The sequence below is a fragment of the Prunus persica genome, chromosome G2, assembly GCF_000346465.2.
Source record: "Prunus persica cultivar Lovell chromosome G2, Prunus_persica_NCBIv2, whole genome shotgun sequence".
NCBI lineage: Eukaryota > Viridiplantae > Streptophyta > Magnoliopsida > Rosales > Rosaceae > Prunus > Prunus persica.
Window position 1 is genome coordinate 17,970,392 of NC_034010.1, and position 18,544 is coordinate 17,988,935.

Consider the following 18,544-nt stretch of genomic DNA (forward strand, 5'->3'; position numbering starts at 1 on the left):
AAGTTGAAACCCTCTTAGTAAAGAAAACTTGGACAGGAGGGGGGGTAAATGTTTCTTCAATCATGCAATAATGACTCTTTATTCTGCTCATATAGTCCGTTGGAGTAAAGATTATGTCCTTTTTCTCTTTTCTCAGGGCAAATTATAAGAAAAGAAACAAATGGTCACACTTCTTCTTCTTCTTTTTCCTTTTTTTAATTTTTAAAAAAATCTCAAATCTCTGCAGCTGCAGGTCCAAAACTGAACAAAACCAATTTCCAAGATGCAAATGTTAATTCTTCTGAATTGGTCTGGTGTCTATTTTTGGACCATGCAGTGACCAAATGTGATGAATTTTGAAACTTAATTATTTCTGTTTGATAAAAAAAGAAAAAGAAAGAGTAAATACATAGTCTCTCACTCTCTACACTAGGCACTAGCTAATACTCCCACAAGAAGGGATCCCCTAGCCTGAATCCAGTGTCAGCTGCACACAAATGCCATGTTGAAGAAGAATAGCAAAACTGATCACTTCCATTTGTGCCATCCATGAAAAGATCTGGAAGGTCAAACAATTTGTCATCATCATAATCAGTTGAAGCACAAGTACTAGTTGATTCTTGAGCATTAATGTTGTCCATGGACAAAGTTGAATTTGAGGACATGGGAAGCTTGACTTTGCTGCTGGGCTCTGCTTCTTCAGCCTCTGTTTCACAAATAATCTGCTTTTCCTCAGAAGCATCAGCTGCAGCCTTAGCAGCCTTAGCAGCAGCAGCTTGAATGTCTTTTGGAGACTTGGAGTCTGGCTGGGGAAGTGTTTGAGCCAATTCAGGGAAATTGAGAAAAGCAGAAGCACCTTTGATGGCTAGAGCTGCCACATCATGAGCTCTAGCTGCCATTTCAGCTGTTGGGTATGTCCCTAACCATATTCTTGATTTCTTCCTTGGCTCTCGGATTTCGGACACCCATTTTCCCCAGCTACGCATTCTTACGCCGCGGTATGTCGGGTGCTTGCCATCACTCTGATCACTGCTTCTCTGCCTCTTCTTCTTCTTGCTGTTGTCTTGCTCATTCTCATTGTTTGGTTCTTCTTGCCCTTTTATTGATGAGCCTTTTTGAGATGTACAATTCTCTGAGTTTTGAGTGTTTTTATCAGCCAAAGAATCAGAAGTTGTTGTTGAGGAGGTGGAGGAGGAGGAGGAGGAGGAGGAGGAAGATGAGGTAAGGAGATTTTCTTGAGCATCACTCTCTATGTTGATTTGCTTAGCCATGATAGGGGGGGAGGGGGGCCTAGCTCCAAAGTTAGAGAAAGAATGTGAGTGGTGCATAAAAACAGAGGTCTTGTGTTGGGCTTTTATGATTCTCTAGAAAAACAAGGAGCATTTAAATAAGAAGAAAAAAGGAAAAGAAAAAAAAAGAGAATATATATAAAGAAGGCATGGGGTCCAATCGCATAAGAGAAACTACAGTTCAGCTATTTTGTTCCCCATGTGGGAATAGAGTAGTGTGTGCTTTGAGACCATCTTTTGCATCCATTTGCTATTCTTTGCTTTTCTTTATTTTTGTTTTTGTTTATCCCATCTGCTTTATTTCTTCTCTCTCTCTCTCTCTCTCTCTCTCTCTCTAAGCTTTTCCATCTGCCCCTTGCTTGGTCACTCTTTTGCCCTTTTTCTCTTTTTTCATGGTAAAATATATATATATATATATATACATATGTTTGTTTACTGGTGACAAAACCATTTTCCATTTTTCATGTTTCATGTGTACATTTAGTATTCCTCCAATAAATGAGTTCACATATTGGTAGGCCATAAGGTTTGCCATGCCATGAATTCCACATAAAACTTTTCAGGGCCCTCACTCTCAATAATCTCACTATAGATTTGCTCGGTCCACCTGATTTGAATTGAAACCACCTTCTTTTTATTTTATGAGGGTTGGGGTGGTTAGCCCAGTACATATAAATCAATCTCCCCCCCCCCCCCCCCAAAAAAAAAAAAAACTCAAATTCGAGCTCAAGTAGATAAGATAGCATTTACACTTGCATCCGAAGTTCTACATTCGATTCTTCTCACTTTCAATATCGCTTGTAAAAATAAAAAAAAAGAAAAAAAGAAAGAGACAAACTCATATTTGAGTATTCTAAGCTTGTTCATATGCCACCTTCAACTTGGTCCAATTATGTCTCCAAATTGCTCTGACCTCTGTTACAACCTAGTCACCAACTTCTGCAGAATATATATATTTATACATACATATATAAATATATATATGTTTATTAAACATAATAATGAAATAACTTAAATCAATTGACCAATTCATATGGCTACTGTGATAGAATCTTTGGCAGAGGACAGCATAAGATAATGGTGAAGTGTCAAAGTACCATTATGCAGCCATGGAAATATCTCATGTGGGTTTTGGATTTCAGGGAAGAAGACAATGGATGCAGCCCATACACGCATGAATATTCAATACTAGGCAACTGCCACCTCATACATATCTTCCCTATAAGAAATTCTACTAATTTATCACTGTCTAAATAAATATATAAAATCAGTATCTTGTATTTGCTATCCACATATCTGCTGTGATGATCTCAGCCGTTGATTTGCATCACAGTTGATCACAGTGGAGCACATGCCCTGTGGGACCAGTGACAGATTTTCCAGCAAATTGGTTCACTCTGCAAGCAAAATGTTCTCAACTCCTTTTCATATTCCTCAAAAATATTTATTTTTCTCATTGTTAACTTTTAATTCCAATTTTGTATGGGAGATTCAAGCTTATCATGTTACTTTGACAATTTATTATGAAATCCTTAAACATATATGAGAACACTTGGCTTTGAAGGATTAGTGGTTAAAATTGTTAAAGTAATTGCAGGGACCATGATTAATTTTTTCAGTATTTTGTTGTGCTTGACAGCTTTAAGAGAGTAATTTAGCTCTAATTTTTTTGGGTTTTTGTTTGTCGTTTAATCACCAATCATATATATAATGCCTTGAAAATTTCATCAAAATATTATAACCGTTTTTGGCAGTTCAACATATCCCAATTATATATTTATATATATATTTTTAATATGGGAAACAAATAAAACAAAAATCCCAAGAAGGTGTTTTAGGTGGGTCTTTACCATCATAATAATAAAACTTTCCTCTTTTCATGTAAATTCTCTTCATATTTCAAACTGTGTTAAGACATTCGGTCAACTGACAGGGAGAGGGAGTGGGTCTTTAACCAACTCATGCTTTTTATGGAGGACAAAAACTTACCCACATCGTATCGGAATGTTACTGCAACGGTATTTTAAATCAATTACGCATTATTATGTGATAATATGTAATTACATTATTACGTGATAATGTGTGATTGACTTGCATGGAAGTTATTATCCTTATAAAGAGCATTGACACTTCTTGAGAGGTTTTTAAGTCATCATCAACAATAATGCATCCTAGATGAACCCATCCAGCTTGAACCACAAAAAAACTTGGGACACTAGACATGTGAATGTCACTCTTATCATAATGGATGTTGAATTGAGAGGTAATAGGGAAAATTTGGACCCCGGTATGTAATAAAGTTATGAGAGAAATAATTTGTTTGTTTAGGGACTTGTCCCAATAATTGTAATTGATGTCACACAGCCACAAGGACCGCATGTCATTATTTTATTCAATTCACTAGTTGTCCCATGTACAGACAACCCTTCAAACTTTCCATTTTCTTGATCAAGTCCCAAACTTGTATGCCCCAGAAAGTGACTTCAGCTCATCTCTTACTATGAAAAGGAAGAAGAGATTTCTACCCAATAGGAATTAATTCTTGTCCCATCCCATCCCATCCACTGAAAATGAAGGAGTTGTCACAAATTCTAGAGAATTGACACTCACAAAGGGCACTGCCAATAATGCAATCTAGTGAACCCCAACATTTTCATCCAAAATGTTGTTACCAAAAAACCTGGCGAACTCCAAATCATTCTAGTGGTGTAAACCAAATATAATAAATAGTTTTATACCACAACTAACTTTTGCCTTGTTTTTGAAGTTTCATGCTCTATTTGGCAATGCCCTTTTATTGGTGACTGACTTGAGAAGCTTGGTAAAGTGATGGCTAGGATGTAAAGATAAGCACAAATGAACAGTATCAACTTGACTTGAAGTTGGTAAAGATCAAGATCAAGTTGACTTCTCTCTCTCTCTCTCTCTCTCTCTGATACATTTTTAGTGTTTTGAATACCAAATTGGTTGTGTTGGCAAAGACCAAGAATCCAATAGCTAGTGTTCATGTCCCTTTTTCTTTTTCTCTTTAAGTTCATTGCAATTGGACTTGAGAAGTTTTAGCAGCTGTTCTAAAAACTTTCCTGATATTCTCAACAAGAATGAAAAATTAAGCTTAAAGGATTGGCAGAATAAGTCAAGGAAAACATTAAAGAACAATATGCATGCCACTGACGTAATGTGTTCTCATTTATTTACTTCAGGGTGAAATTCTAAGAGATCAAGGTGAAATACAAAATGTGGCTGGAGTAAGCATAGTGTTTATTATTATTATTTTAAAAAATAAAAAATGTGGAATCGAATTGCTAGAGTAGCCGTGGAGAATATCAGCAATTCCTAAACAAAAACAAAAGAGACATAAAAACGCCTACCAAGCTAAGCTTTTCAAATTACAACATATTTATGAGATTGGATATGGCTGGCCCTATGACAAATGACATTGTCCCAGTCTTAAACACCAACAATCTGCAACATGGGCAATCAAATGGAGATGCAACTGTTGAACCTCTGAAGCTAAAGAAGGAAAAACATGAGCAAAATGAGAAGAGGGATAGCCACTGCTTCATGAATAAAATCTTGAACCAGAGGTTTAAGATTGGAGATCATGCAAGAAGAAATACCAAGCCGAACTGAAAATTTGAACGTCGAGGACACAGCACAGAATGAGAATTTGATTCCAAAATCAACTGTCATTGATTAAGTACACTAAGACTAAAAGTGAACCATTGATCCAAATTTTGCATACATCATCAAAACGACAAATCCTAAAATTTAACGGTCTTTGGTCTTCAGCTGTTGAGAGGATGGTGGATGCCAGGCTCTTTCGGGTGAGTTGTGAAACCAAGATGGGAAGATAAATTCAATAAATCTGAACGTATGCGCTGGAATTCAGGATGCTGCGCTCTATCTCTCTCTTCCATTGTCTGTTCAAAATGTGTAATGCGTTCCACGAGGCCATCGAGATGCTGCGCCACTGTAACAAGATCAATAGTGGTGTGTCGAAACTGTGATGATTGTGGAGGCTTCTCCACAACAACTACCTCTTCCTCGTCTCCTCCAGACTGTGACGATGGTGAAGGCTTCTCCACAACAACTACCTCTTCCTCTTCTTTCCATCCTTCTTGTTGTCCTCCTTCCACCTCTCTTAGTGCATGTCCAATGCTACGTCGTTAAACAGTGGACTGTGCAGGATGTGAGGAGGATCGCTGCTCCTCAGCACCTTGGACCTCTTCCTCATCACCACTTCCTTCTTTCTGTCCTCCAGCTTCTTCCCCTCTCCATGCATGTCCGATCTTACATCGTTCAACAGGGGGTTGTGAAGGCTTCTCCTCAACAACTAGGACGACCTCCTCTTCTACCATTCCTTCTTGCTGTGCTCCAGCTTCTTTGTCTCTCCATTCATGTCCAATTCTACATCGTTCAACAGGGGGTTGTGGAGGCTGCTCCTCAACAACTTGGACCTCCTCCTCTTCTACCATTCCTTGTTTCTGTGCTCCAGCTTCTTCCCCTCTCCATGCATGTCTAATTCTACATCGTTCAACAGGGGACTGTGAAGGCTTCTCCTCAAAAACTTGGACCTCCTCTTCTCCCATTCCTTCTTGCTGTCCTCCAGCTTCTTCCTCTTCCAATGCATGCCCAGTTTTACCTCCTTCAACAGGGGGCTGTGAAGGCTGCTTTACAACAACTTGGACCTCCTCTTTTTCCATTCCGTCTTGCTGTCCTACAGATTCTTCCTCTCTCCATGCATGTACAGTTCTGCATTGTACAACAGGGGCAGGTGAAGGCTGCTCTTTAACCAAGTGCATTTCCTCTTCTTCAACCCTTCTGTCTTTCTGTGTGGGCTGCTTGTCAACAGCTTGGACTTCACCCTCTTCTGCCGTTCCTTCTTGCTGTCTTTCTCCAGAACCCTCTTCTGCCATTCCTTCTTGCTGTCTTTCTCCAGATTCATCTCTGCATACATGTCTGACGCCATGGAGCACCAAAAACAAAATTGAAAGAAGAAAATCCAATAAAACAAGTAAGAATTAACCCTGTGTTCAGATTCCATTAATACATAAACGCAATATCTAAACTACACATCAACTTATACTAGTTCACTAACCTCATATTTTGATTCAAATACTTCACAAGCCAACGCACAGAATGAACAATCATTTTCTTCACCTGTCTCAAGAGGATCATTTTCTTCACCTGTCTCCTGTCTCAAGAGGATCAGAATAATAAGCCCTTTATAACAAAAAAAAAAAATATTTCGCATCAAATAATTATCCTGCATCCACCACAATATCCTAGCCCTCTGTCCCAACTGGAATTGTTTTGAAGTTAATGGTCACTTAGGTCTTATCTCTGTAATATACCCACCAACAGAACATGAAAAAGGAAAAACTAACTGAAACAGGCATACCATATGTTTAAAAAAACCTCAAAATTACACCACAAATCATTAACCTAAAACGAATATACCTCCCTCCCTAAAATGAATACAAAAGCATTTACACCCAGCGCAGCCCCACCCCCCGGGCAAAAAGCATTCAACTAAATTGAATACAAAAAGATTTAAGCATTCACCTAAAGGCAAGGGGCTTGTAGCTTAAGTGGTTAAGAGCATTTATCCCTACATTTGAGGAATTAGGTTCGATTTCCCCCTCCCCTAATATTGCTTGTATGAAAAAAATGAATACAAAAAGTACATAAGGATGCTTCTTTAGACAATAATGATTGAATAATCAGACCAACCCACAGAACGAAAAGGCCACTTACAACTTATATTATAACAAGTGACATAAGAATGGCGTGATTAACCAAACATATTTGTCTACAGAAGACGGCGTACCTCCAATTTGTCCTCTTTAGCCCTATGATTTTGTGGAAGTGTGCGGAATTCATCTGTCAACCGTATGCACTCCCCAACATTTTCAGGAGAGACAAATTCAAGTGCGACTTTAATGCACGACTGGGGAGAAAATTAGTATTGTCAAGATTTATGTATATTTGATTATGGAAATGGACCAATCAATACAAAACAATTTCATATTTCACAAACAGAGGAATAAAATTTTACGTTGACCATCAAGCATTTTTTTAATCTGAGATGATGTAATGTGTGTTCACTGCAAGATTGATAGGAACTCAGTACAGAGACGGTCTATGAATGATAAACAGAACCCAGAAAGTCTCAAAGATACTAATTTTTTCTTTCCAATTTTACATAGACAATAAATATATCACCCTTGAAACTGAAAGGCTTAAATGAAGGAATGGGTCTCTTCATAACTTATCAAGAAAGCTAATAAAGAATATCTTATTCCATGTCATGAGGAGTCAAATGAGGTAGAATAGCTTAAATGAAGTGGGTAGATGTAGTTAAAATAAAGGTTTTGAACACAGAGAAAAATGGATTTATTTGTTGCTTTTAAAAAATGTTACAACATGGGTCCTAGCTTCAAGCCTCCAACCCCAAACCGAGGCCAGAGTTCGAATCCCTCCTCCCTTGTAACAAAGAAAAAGAAGTGAAATGGTACACCATAGATGGAAGGCAAGCATTTTTCTTTTTGTACTACAAGTTACCTTCAAGTTTCTCACTTGGTGTGGACATCCTGCCGGAATTAAAACAGCATCCCCAAGGTTTTGGATAAATGTCCATGGTTCAATTCCTATTAGATAGCACAACAACAAAAGATATATAATTTGAAACCCAGATATATTATAAATTTCAATCCAACTATACATAGATATACAATGGAGCAACCATATTCTTCCTTGAGCTTCCTTTTGTGCTCCAGAGTCAGATAAAAGGTCTGATCATGTATGGGATGAATAACCTACAAAAAGAAACTAATATATAATGAAACAATGTTCATATAAACAAAAACATATCAATAACTTTCCTTTTTTGAAATACTAATTCAAATGGGATACAATTTTGCAACTGGAAACAAAAGCTAACAGTAATCCTATTCCAAATTAACTCTTCCTCATCATGCTCGTTTGCAGGTAGTGCCATGATAATTCTAATTCATTTGGTTTGCCCTACAAGTCAATAAGGAGTAGGAGATCTTTAAAGGCTAACATCCTATTAGTCTTTCACAAAGAAGAAGATTGGTGAAGGGCATGAGAAGGATAGCCAGTATTCCATGATTTCTAGCTCCTTGTCTAGTCCTGGTCATTGCTCATTTAGGTCTATTAAACCCAGCCAGCAGTTGAATCCTTGTCTAGTCTAGAAATACCATCACCATCATATGTCCTTTTCTCCTAGAGAACATATTCATATAACCAACCCTTCCAAACTGGTTCATACTCATGTATGGGCTCAGTCTAGAAATAAAAGCCAGTCGAGTTTTCTTATTTTGTCACATTTTGTAAGAGTTAGGGATGCTTATGTATTTTTGCTCTTGTATGAATTAATGTATACTTGCCTAAATATGGGCTGAACCTTCACTGTCTCTGTCTCTGTCTCTGTCTCTCTGTCTCTGTCTCTGTCTCTGTCTCTCTCTCTCTCTCTCTCTCTCTCTCTCTCTCTCTCTCTCTCTCTCTCTCTCTCTCTCTCTCTCCCAGCTCAAATACGTCAACCCTAACAATTAATGAGCAATTAATTACCTGTGGCAGCGGACAACAGTAGGTATGCCTGAATTCCTTGTAGTGCTTCCGGAGATAATCCTGCAGCTTAGGAACATCTTCTCGCTGAAAATGTCCCATAAAGCATCACCCTCTACATTCTTTTCAGACTTGGATCCCTCTTTAAAACTTCCAGCATTCAAACTAGAAACACAAGAATCACCATCAGGTTGAACAGCTGGATCAGTCAGCTCATGAAAAGCTGCACCCTTGTTTTGATTGTCAACTTCAAAAAAAAATTTCTTATCATTTGCAGCCCTGCCACCGCCAGCCTTGTTACTACCAACATTGTCATTCAGTCCGACAATTTCCAAACATTTCCCTTCTGTCTTGTTCAATGTGCTTTTTTTTCAACCTTTTCATATTTTCAATGTCCTTGGGAGTAAGGGTAAATTCAGCAGTATGTGTCAGAATATTCACCTGAAACAGGTTATTCAAGACAACATACGTTGAAAGTTACAATGTGCAGAAAAGCAAAGGAAAAAAACCTTGATCTTGCAAAAAGCTAGAACTAAATATACAGTGATTTCTGCCAGAAAAAAAAAATGCCAAAAAAAGAAAATTCAATAATGCTAGTCTTACATACAAGTATAACAAACCTCAAACCAGATACAGAATAGCAAACTGCAAACCAGCTTTGCTAGATTTTCACTACAAAATTATGGGCTGGTAGTAAATTTTTTTAAAGATACATACCCAACTGAAAACTCCAACCTATAAGAAAGGTCAGATAGGAAGTAAACACAGCTATGCGCAGCACCTACAACCCACCACCCCACCCAAAGAGTGAAAAAAAAAAAAAAGTAGAAATGCAAAACAGCCAAACTCACCACATCACAGGAATTGCAGTGAAGCTTGGTTACAGAATCTCCACGTCCAAGCTCCTCGGAAACACCATAAGCAATATATGTCTTTGGCCCCATATCTGGCTTTACTTTACACATTCCTTGGGCAATTTAACAGCAAGGTTCAAAAAGCCTCTGTGAGGATGAGTATATTCCTCAAACGGCAAGTAGCAAATAAACTCAGCACAGTGACGAGGAAGGCGCTCTTTGAAAAAGTCATCCAGGGACGGATCGTTGAGTTTTAGCATCTGCGGCCACATTTGCCGATCAAAACGGCCTTTTGAATATCCAGTAAAAAACTTGTGGATACCGATATCTAGCTGCATTCAAAATAAAATTTATATAAAAAATCAAAATCAAACCATCAAGAAAACTACAGTCTTTAATTTTCAATTAAAGAGTGATTGCTATATCAGAACAAAAAATGGAAAGACGTTCAATCAAGAATTCTTCTTTCTCCTAAGAAAAAAGGCCAACGTTAAAATCAACTGAGGGATTATCAAATATCTTAAGAGACTACACAAACAGAAGCAGATTAGAAATAAAAGCAATACAGTGAACAGAGGATTTCATTAGAAATGGTTATAAATATTTGTGTCTAAAGGCATGACATGAATTGAATTTAACGTTGTGTCTAAAGGCATGACATGAATTGAATTTTGCTCCCAGAATCCTTCTTTGGCCGCTACCTTTCTTTTGCAATATGAAGGTATTCTGTGAAACCAAGTATGGGTGTGAAACACATGGTGTGAGTCCAGACTCTGCTATGATCTCTATTTACTTCTTTCCCCTCATCAGTCCCAGCCTACAATTTCATGTTTCTTGAATTTCTTTTTTTCATTAATGATCAAGTTCATCCATACTTTTCAGTTAAATTTTCCAGCAAACTAGCACAATCTTACCTTGTTCTTCATTTTATTTCAATGCTTGAGTTTAGAACTTGCATTAAGTTTGAACAAACCCAAAACTCTAAGGGATCTAATCAGTAATTGAGCTCTCCTATATTCAGAGTTTGAGTGAAGTGTAATTTAACTTGATTTCATGCTAAATTCTTATTGTGAATTTCTTAATACATGGATGGGTGAGCATACTAATCAGCTTTGACTTGGTTCATAGTTAATTATATCCATCATCACTCCATCTATATTATTTTTGGTCTTCCTCTTTCCTTAATGAATCACACACTAAATAAATGTCTGACACATGAATAAACAAAATATCGTATAACTCACAAGTCATGAGCAAAGAAGAATATATTATAAGAAATTATAGTTTAAACCAGTGACCAATATATGCTTACTTAAACTGCACAAACCAGTAAAAAAATGAAACCCCCATAAAAGGTTCACCATCAAAATATCAACTTGAAATTGATGACAACACCTGTACATATGTTTCTTCTTAGCATTCTCTTGCTAGAACTTAAATAGTGAACCAGATTAAGAACATCATAACGACCAGTAGTTAGCAATTGAACAAATAAGTACAAACAATACTGATCAATTGTTTTTCTTACAAGAAATAAAAGTTATTAAAACAAAGAACCAGAAACGAAAGATAAACATATAGCCATAGTACAAGGTACAAAAGCTTGGTGGATAAGAGATCCACCAACATTCTGATAAAGAAATCATCAAAACAAAACCAAATTACAACTGTCCTCAGTTGTATGTTCAGAAGTTTATCCTACATCAATCCAACTGACCTCACACCAGAAAGTACTGAGGAATTAAAAGTCATAACAACTGACCTCACACCAATCTAAGCAATCAATGGCCTTGACTTCCAAATGTTTCTTATGCCTAGTACGCTTCATCTCACGACAAGCACGCCACATGACCGTTGGTTCCCAGCTTAGACCTGATGCAGTTTCAAGCACATTGCTCACAATCACAGGCTCACCTCTGATCCAATGACATTGAAAATGCTTAAACTCCTCATGTTGGATATCTCCAGCCCTTGGACAGTACAAGAAGTTGTCATCAGAACCCTCTCGAGAAGCTGCTTTCCTTAACTTATTGCTGCTCAAGTCAAGAACACCTGCAGAATTAGAACATGAACACTGTTGTGCAGAAATTCCAGCCGCGTGCGTAAATTTGTAAGTTTGAGCAATTTCCTCTGCTTTCTTAACCAACTCTCTGACATCATTTTCAGAAAACATGCATCTCAATTCTAGAAAACTTTGACGGCAGCCATCCTTGTTCTCTGGGGGGCAAAAAATACTTCCATCTAAATTTGCTTTCCTCTCGGATGTTGACCCTGTACGACAAGTGTGGCTAGTTTCTGAAGGCAGTTCTACAGCGTCCCGAATAGTTTAGGCCCTGATTGATATAGTCCATAATCACTTCCTCCCCACCTCCCAGCAGGTGTCCATCTCGAATCTCTCGGCAACAGATGAGGCAAAGATCATATGAACATATAGGACAGCTTCTGTGTAAATCAATAATAGAAGTTTTGCAGTTGTTGCTGAAAAAGAAAACAAAAAAGTTAATATTGGATCCTTAATAGGTATACGGAACAAATCTATAATAGAATAAATTTCTGGTAAAGGCTCTACCAGTACACTCGATCACCATAGGAGGAATCTGATCTTTGTATCTTTAGCTCCGAAAGAGATAGCCCTGTCCCAATTGACATCCAAAAAGCAAATTACAAAGATGCAGAAAGTTTTGTTAATATTTTGTGTTAGGTCTTAGGTGATAAAGATAATAATATCACACTGATCACTTATTTTGCAAATTAAAGAACCAATTTCACACGTTTTTTTTCTACAATCAGAATCAACTCCAAGGAAGAATCAACAAACATCCACTAGGAAAATCTGAATAAAACAAATTAATGTAACATAAAGAATATACCTATGTGTGCCTGTGTGTGTGGCAATGTCATTTGCAAACCTGCTTCCTTATGCCCAAAATCTATTCATGCAAAGCCATCTTCTAATCTTACATCCCACACCCAAAATAATTATATTTATTGGGGGGAAAAACACTTCATTGTAGTCACTTGAACACAAAGTTATAAATCATAACCCTCCTTTTCAAAATATTAGATGACATTGGAAATTTGGGAACTTTTTAGGTGGGGTGTGAATCATTATAACAAATGAAATCTACGAAATGTAAGAGCTGGTAAATTAAGCGGATAGTTTAAGGTCCATTAAGGCTGGTACCATAACAGAGGAAGAACACTACGTATCGTAATCAAATTTCAATAGGAAGTTTCAATACTTTCCTTTAAATACAACGAACTTCTGTGTGGGTTTGTTCTCTTGGTTCCAACAGTGTTTCAAGTAAATTCAGTCCCTGTTTTTGCAGTTCTTGGACTGCACTTTTATTTGTATCATCAACAAACTCCATATAATAAGTTCCAACACCTGTCTGACAAAAACAGAATATACCTTGTCTCCTAGCCTCGATCTCCATCTCAATCATTTGTTCATCATTAACTCTTTTCAAGAATGGAAGTAGTACTTGGAGCAAATACTTTGAGTGCTCAACTTTTTTATCTTCGCTAATGCAGAATTTGCAGCTGACACATAAAATTTTTTTACAGTGAAAACCATAAGATTTTATCAAACTTCACATAAATAACATATGAAATGAACAGGCATGAGGTGAAAATCAGATGTCCGCAGAAGGATAAACTGACTTTAGGTACATCTAAGCGTAAGCATGCTTTGCAATTGCAATTTCCACGGCATACAGGACAAGCCTCAGCAATAGCATCCTCTGACATCTGAGGATACCTATACAGTACAAAACTTCTAAATAAGTAGTCATAAAAACTATGTAAAGAAAAACTTCAAATATCAATTCAAAATATTTGGAGTATTACAATTACACATAAAAAGAGACTTCTCTCAGTACTAGATCCAGTCCTAACATACCCCAGGTTCCACCCATTAATTTAAAGTTGATTCTAAAACCTTTATTAACAAATATTGAGCAATTTACAGAGTAAAGGAAATTAGTTTTCTGGGAGTGCATCTATATTGCTTGATTACATACTTAGTCAAACGCATATAACTCTTTTTTTTGGGTAACAGCATATAACTCATTTTAACTAAATTTACAATAGCAGAATGAATTAGTACTTGGGCTAAGAAATTTATATAATTTTCCAAAAACCTGTTCAAAAACAAGTTGCTGGAAAATTAAATCCACAAACATCAGTTCAAGATACATGTACTGGATTTTACTAATAAAACTCACTTCAAAGAATGATGGAAGTCCAACAAAACTAATTCAAAAAATCAACCATCTTTACAAGTTAGTAATCAGAAGAATCAATAAGATAGATCAAGCAAGTAATCCATACCATTTTTTTAGGCAAGAGATACAAAACCGCTTTCTCTTGCACCTTCTGCACCGAACAACACTGGCCTTGTCATTCCTCTGACATTGATGGCACATCAAAGACACCTCCTCAACATACTGTTAGATCCAAAATCAGAAGTTATTACATAATCACAACAATAGAAAACAATCACAAAACAGAGAATTACAAACATCATACTGCACTCTTCTTATTAACAATACAATTCCCACTGACAAGCTTCTCCATTCCCCTTTCAGATGCCTTAACTTTCTCAATTTTCTTACTCTGTCTACCACGTTTCTTTGCTGAAGCTCCTTCAACTTCCTTGCCACTAAAACCAGTACTTCCTTGCCCTTGACCTTCTTGAGAGTCCAACCCACTAAAGACATAAACTTTCTCATTCCCCAGACCCATTGGACCCCATTTCTCATCACTTCCAGTCCGATTCTCAACACATTTGGCATTTCTTTCTACCTCTATCACCTTCCCCAACTTTCTCAGGCACCAAATCTCTGTCCCTCTTCCTCCGCCTACTATATTTCTTCCAAGTCGGAGCAACCCAATTGCCTTTACCCTCTTCCCATTTTGCTCCATCCCCACCTTCCACAACTTTCTCACCCGCCAAAGCTCCACCACGCTTCTTCTTCTTCAAACTCAAAGCAACCCCATCACCTTCTTCACCTACCCATTTTGTCCCACCATTTTGATTTTCCAAAAAGCCCTCTTTCTTCTCTAAACCCCTATCATTTTCTCCAAAACCCGCTTCTGGGTCTTTCCCTGACCTCTTTCTACCTCTGCCCATCACACTCAACTCGGCACCAGCTTTCTGTTCTACCTACAGCTGAGAAGTTGAGACCTTGAGCTACAGTCGCTCACCGTACAGATGCTACTGGGAGCTGGGAAGTTTTTTCTCCATTCTCAATTTTTGTTTTAATATTTTCTTCTCCCTTAGCTTGTGTTGTACTTGTACTCCAAGTTTCATCCTCCATTTTCTCTGTATGAGTGTGTCAGGTGTTTTTCCTTTTCTTCTTTTTTTCCATTTAGATTTTGAAAATTACACGAACAGCCTTACTAAATATTTTGTTTTTCTTCCAGGAATATTAATTTACGAGAAGGTACAATTTGTGCGCAGAAGGGCTTTTTGTATTTTTGCAGAAAATAGGCAATGGCATCTTAATTTTCCTTACTTTTAAAAAGAATTGAGATTTTTTTTTTCTTTTTTTTTTTGGGTTTTGGCTTCACCACATTTACAAATTACGAGGCAAATTATTTTTGTTTAGAGAAATTAAAATCAAATGGTGGATCTGAACCGGAAAAAGAGTACCAAAATATTTCTTCCAACCAAGCTAACCTAGCTCACATGGAAAAGCTGGTTCCAGCATTGGATTTCTTCCAACAAAGTAGGGAGAAAATGGTATTCATAACTTATTTGAAATCAAATAGCTTTGTTTGGACAAACTACATCTCTGTCAATGCAAATAACAAACCAAACACAACTTGTGTTTACCGAAAGTATTAGCATGCAAGCATCCACTGAGAAAATTTCAACAATGAATTAAAATACACTAGGAAATGTCCAACCAAATCGCTCATGTGTTAAGATAGAATCAGATATGTTAAGAATTTCAATATAAACCTGACATTATAAGATCAAAAAAGACGGAACATGAGAAGTGATTCAGATTCTTTGAGTCACATACGCATGCTCTTAGAGCTTTACTTTTTGCCTGCTTTTTTTCCTGGTTTTGTTGGTCTTGCTGGTCCAGTAGTTTTAGCATGAACTCTACGTTTCCGTGTCATTGCAAATTCTCCAAATTTATGTCCAACCTTTTCTTCAGTGATCTTGCAACGAAAATGAACCTTTCCATTATAAATACGAACTGTAGAACCCACGAATTCTGGCAAAATTGTAGATCTCCGCGACCAAATTTTCTTATTCATAAGAAGATCTTTGTTGTTCTTCATTTTCATCAAGAATGCATCCACAAAAGCACCGTCGTAAAAATGAGACCTACTCAAAGACAAACACAACCCAAAACCCAAATACCATAAGAACAGAGGAAGAGAAGGGAAAAAAACCCAATATAAAAATATAAAAGCATATACAGAAACACAAGTGTGGTGACAACATAGTAGCCAAAAAGAAATAAAACATAAACCATGGCGACAAAATATTCATGGAAAAAAAGAGTAACACTGTAAAAGATACATACTCTTGCTTGGCCTGCGTACTGTAACCTGCTTTGTCCTGTTTACCCAATCCCACAGCCGCTGCCTTTCCGGAGTTCAGCTATACCAAACGAACCAACCCAACCAACACCAACACAGCATCACATACTATCAGATCCATGTAATAAATGCATAAACAAATATGTATATATCAAGGTAATGCTACCTTGGTGAAGGACTCGGAAAAGAGTTTGCCAACTAGCCCATGGTTAAAGGTTGAAATTAGACGCTTTGCCATCTTTGTCTCTGTTCCCTGACTCTTAGAATTAGAATGGGTTGGGTTTTTTCTCTGATATAAGTTGCAAAATATGAAAATGAATCAGGAAAGAACAAATAACTTTCTTTTCATAAGAAAGAGAAGAAGTAGAGTAGCACATAAGAAAAGAGCACACAAGAACACCCATTCCTGATTCCTCCACAAATAACTCTCAGCCTTCATCTAATTTCACCCATTTGTACAAATCAATAAAGTGTGAAGTACTTTAGTTAGCTTATGAAGCAATTATCAACATCTAGTCAAAGAAGGCACAACCACTTAACAACCCTACAAACCTGGATTACATGTCAAAAATAAAATTTATACAGAAGGCATGATGCTTGAACAGAAAGGGAGAATAGTTGATACAATATAGTCAAAGAATTAAATCCTACAAAGGCAACTGGACAGTGGACAACCTTATAAAGAAAATCCAGGCACTTCCAACAAGTTACCTCTGTCAAACCCATAAACAGAACAACCCAAATCAAATAGCCACAAGTAAAATACACAAAAGAATATTGGAAATTATCATAACTATTACGCATTTTCTCTGCCACCAAATGAAAATTCATAAATAAAAAAAAGTGACAAATTTACAATAGCAAAAACCCACATCCCTTGAAAATGAAAAGAAACCTTTGAAACACCTAAAACCCACATGAGCATTTATACAAAAAGCCAGAGAAATAACACGGGCAGATACGAACCTAAAACAAATAAAAAGGGAAAAATATAATTTATTTCAGATAAGTGAAGTCGCTAAGCTGCAGAGAAACAAACTGAGCTATATGGCCATATGCACACATCACGCATATCCACATATGGACAACTATGTATGAATATATGTATATATTTTCGGGTCAGGTTTTTGGAATTAGGGTTACCTGGGAAGGGAAAGGAAATGGAAAGTGAAGTTGCGCTGCCTGTGAAAATCGGAAATGGACGGAGGGAGGACTGAATCCCCAAAACCTTTTCGTCGTATAATTTTATTTTTCTAGCACTGCTTGTTATTTAATCCAACTTTGTAGTATTTGCAAAACAGGTCAACTATTCTCAATAGTTCCCACAGGGAACCACATAGTTCAAACTACACTATAATTTATGACAATTCCAGATTCTATGTTATCTGCACTGCAGCTCCTTATCTAGCTTTGAAGATAGATAGGGAGCTGCAGACTGCAGTGCCCTAAAACCCAAATGGAAAAATGCCATTCTCATGCCAATACGTGATATAGAAAACCAATAGCAACAACAATGATAGTTAAAACCCTATAAATTAAAGAGAAAGAGGGAAGATTGAAATTGAAAAGAAATAAACATAATATGCCTCTTACCTGAGTCTTGTGGCTCAGCAGTGCGCCTCAATTGATCCAACAAGAAAAAACTGTAGGCAGAATGGAAGGAAAGGAGAGGAGTGGGCTATGTGAAGAGATGGCGCAAAGAAGCAACGTGATGTGAGGGAAGGAGACGACGCACCCAGAGAAGTGAGCCAGAAAATAGATAGGGGTATTTTCGGAAATTTTCAAAATTCATTAAAACCCAGCGCCTCAAATTTATCAGAAAATGAAACCTTATTTATTGCTTTCTCATATGTTAACAATCGGGCTGCACTTTTCAAATTTTTTTTAAAATTACTTATTACTTCAAATAATCAACGTTAAACGGGTACTTAATATTGCTTAAGCCATCTATATGGTTGTAAAGTAACTCTTTTTCATCAATGCAAGAAACCAAGTTGTGGTTAAGGCAGAAAGACGATAAATTTCATATTTCATTGGATTAGAGCATCTACAATCATGCTCTCTATTTTTCAATTAAAATATAGCTAAAAACACACATAAAAGTTATTTTAGGAACTTCATAAAATTTGAACTCCAATCATATTCCAATCAAAATTCATAAATACTATAATTATTTTTTGATTCAATATAATTACTTCATCTCTATATAAAAATAATTAATATTAATTAAAAGTTTAAAATATACATAAAAGAAAACAACATTAAATT

General features: G+C 36.8%; 1 protein-coding gene and 1 pseudogene across 2 annotated transcripts; both read right to left on the reverse strand.

Moving 5' to 3' along the window:
• On the reverse strand, positions 317-1,979 carry LOC18785284 (ethylene-responsive transcription factor ERF034). The gene has a single exon (XM_007218737.2). The coding sequence runs from the start codon at positions 1,305-1,307 to the stop codon at positions 420-422; it is 888 nt and encodes a 295-aa protein (XP_007218799.2). The 5' UTR covers positions 1,308-1,979; the 3' UTR covers positions 317-419.
• On the reverse strand, positions 4,913-18,096 carry LOC18785359 (annotated as a pseudogene). Its single transcript, XR_002270252.1, has 15 exons — positions 17,870-18,096; positions 16,443-16,565; positions 16,261-16,337; positions 14,246-16,058; positions 14,048-14,163; positions 13,128-13,258; positions 12,285-12,348; positions 11,478-12,193; positions 9,713-10,047; positions 8,865-9,302; positions 8,017-8,089; positions 7,836-7,921; positions 7,102-7,221; positions 6,370-6,458; positions 4,913-6,230 (listed from the first exon to the last, which is right to left on the reverse strand). The product of XR_002270252.1 is annotated as a lysine-specific demethylase JMJ25 (transcript).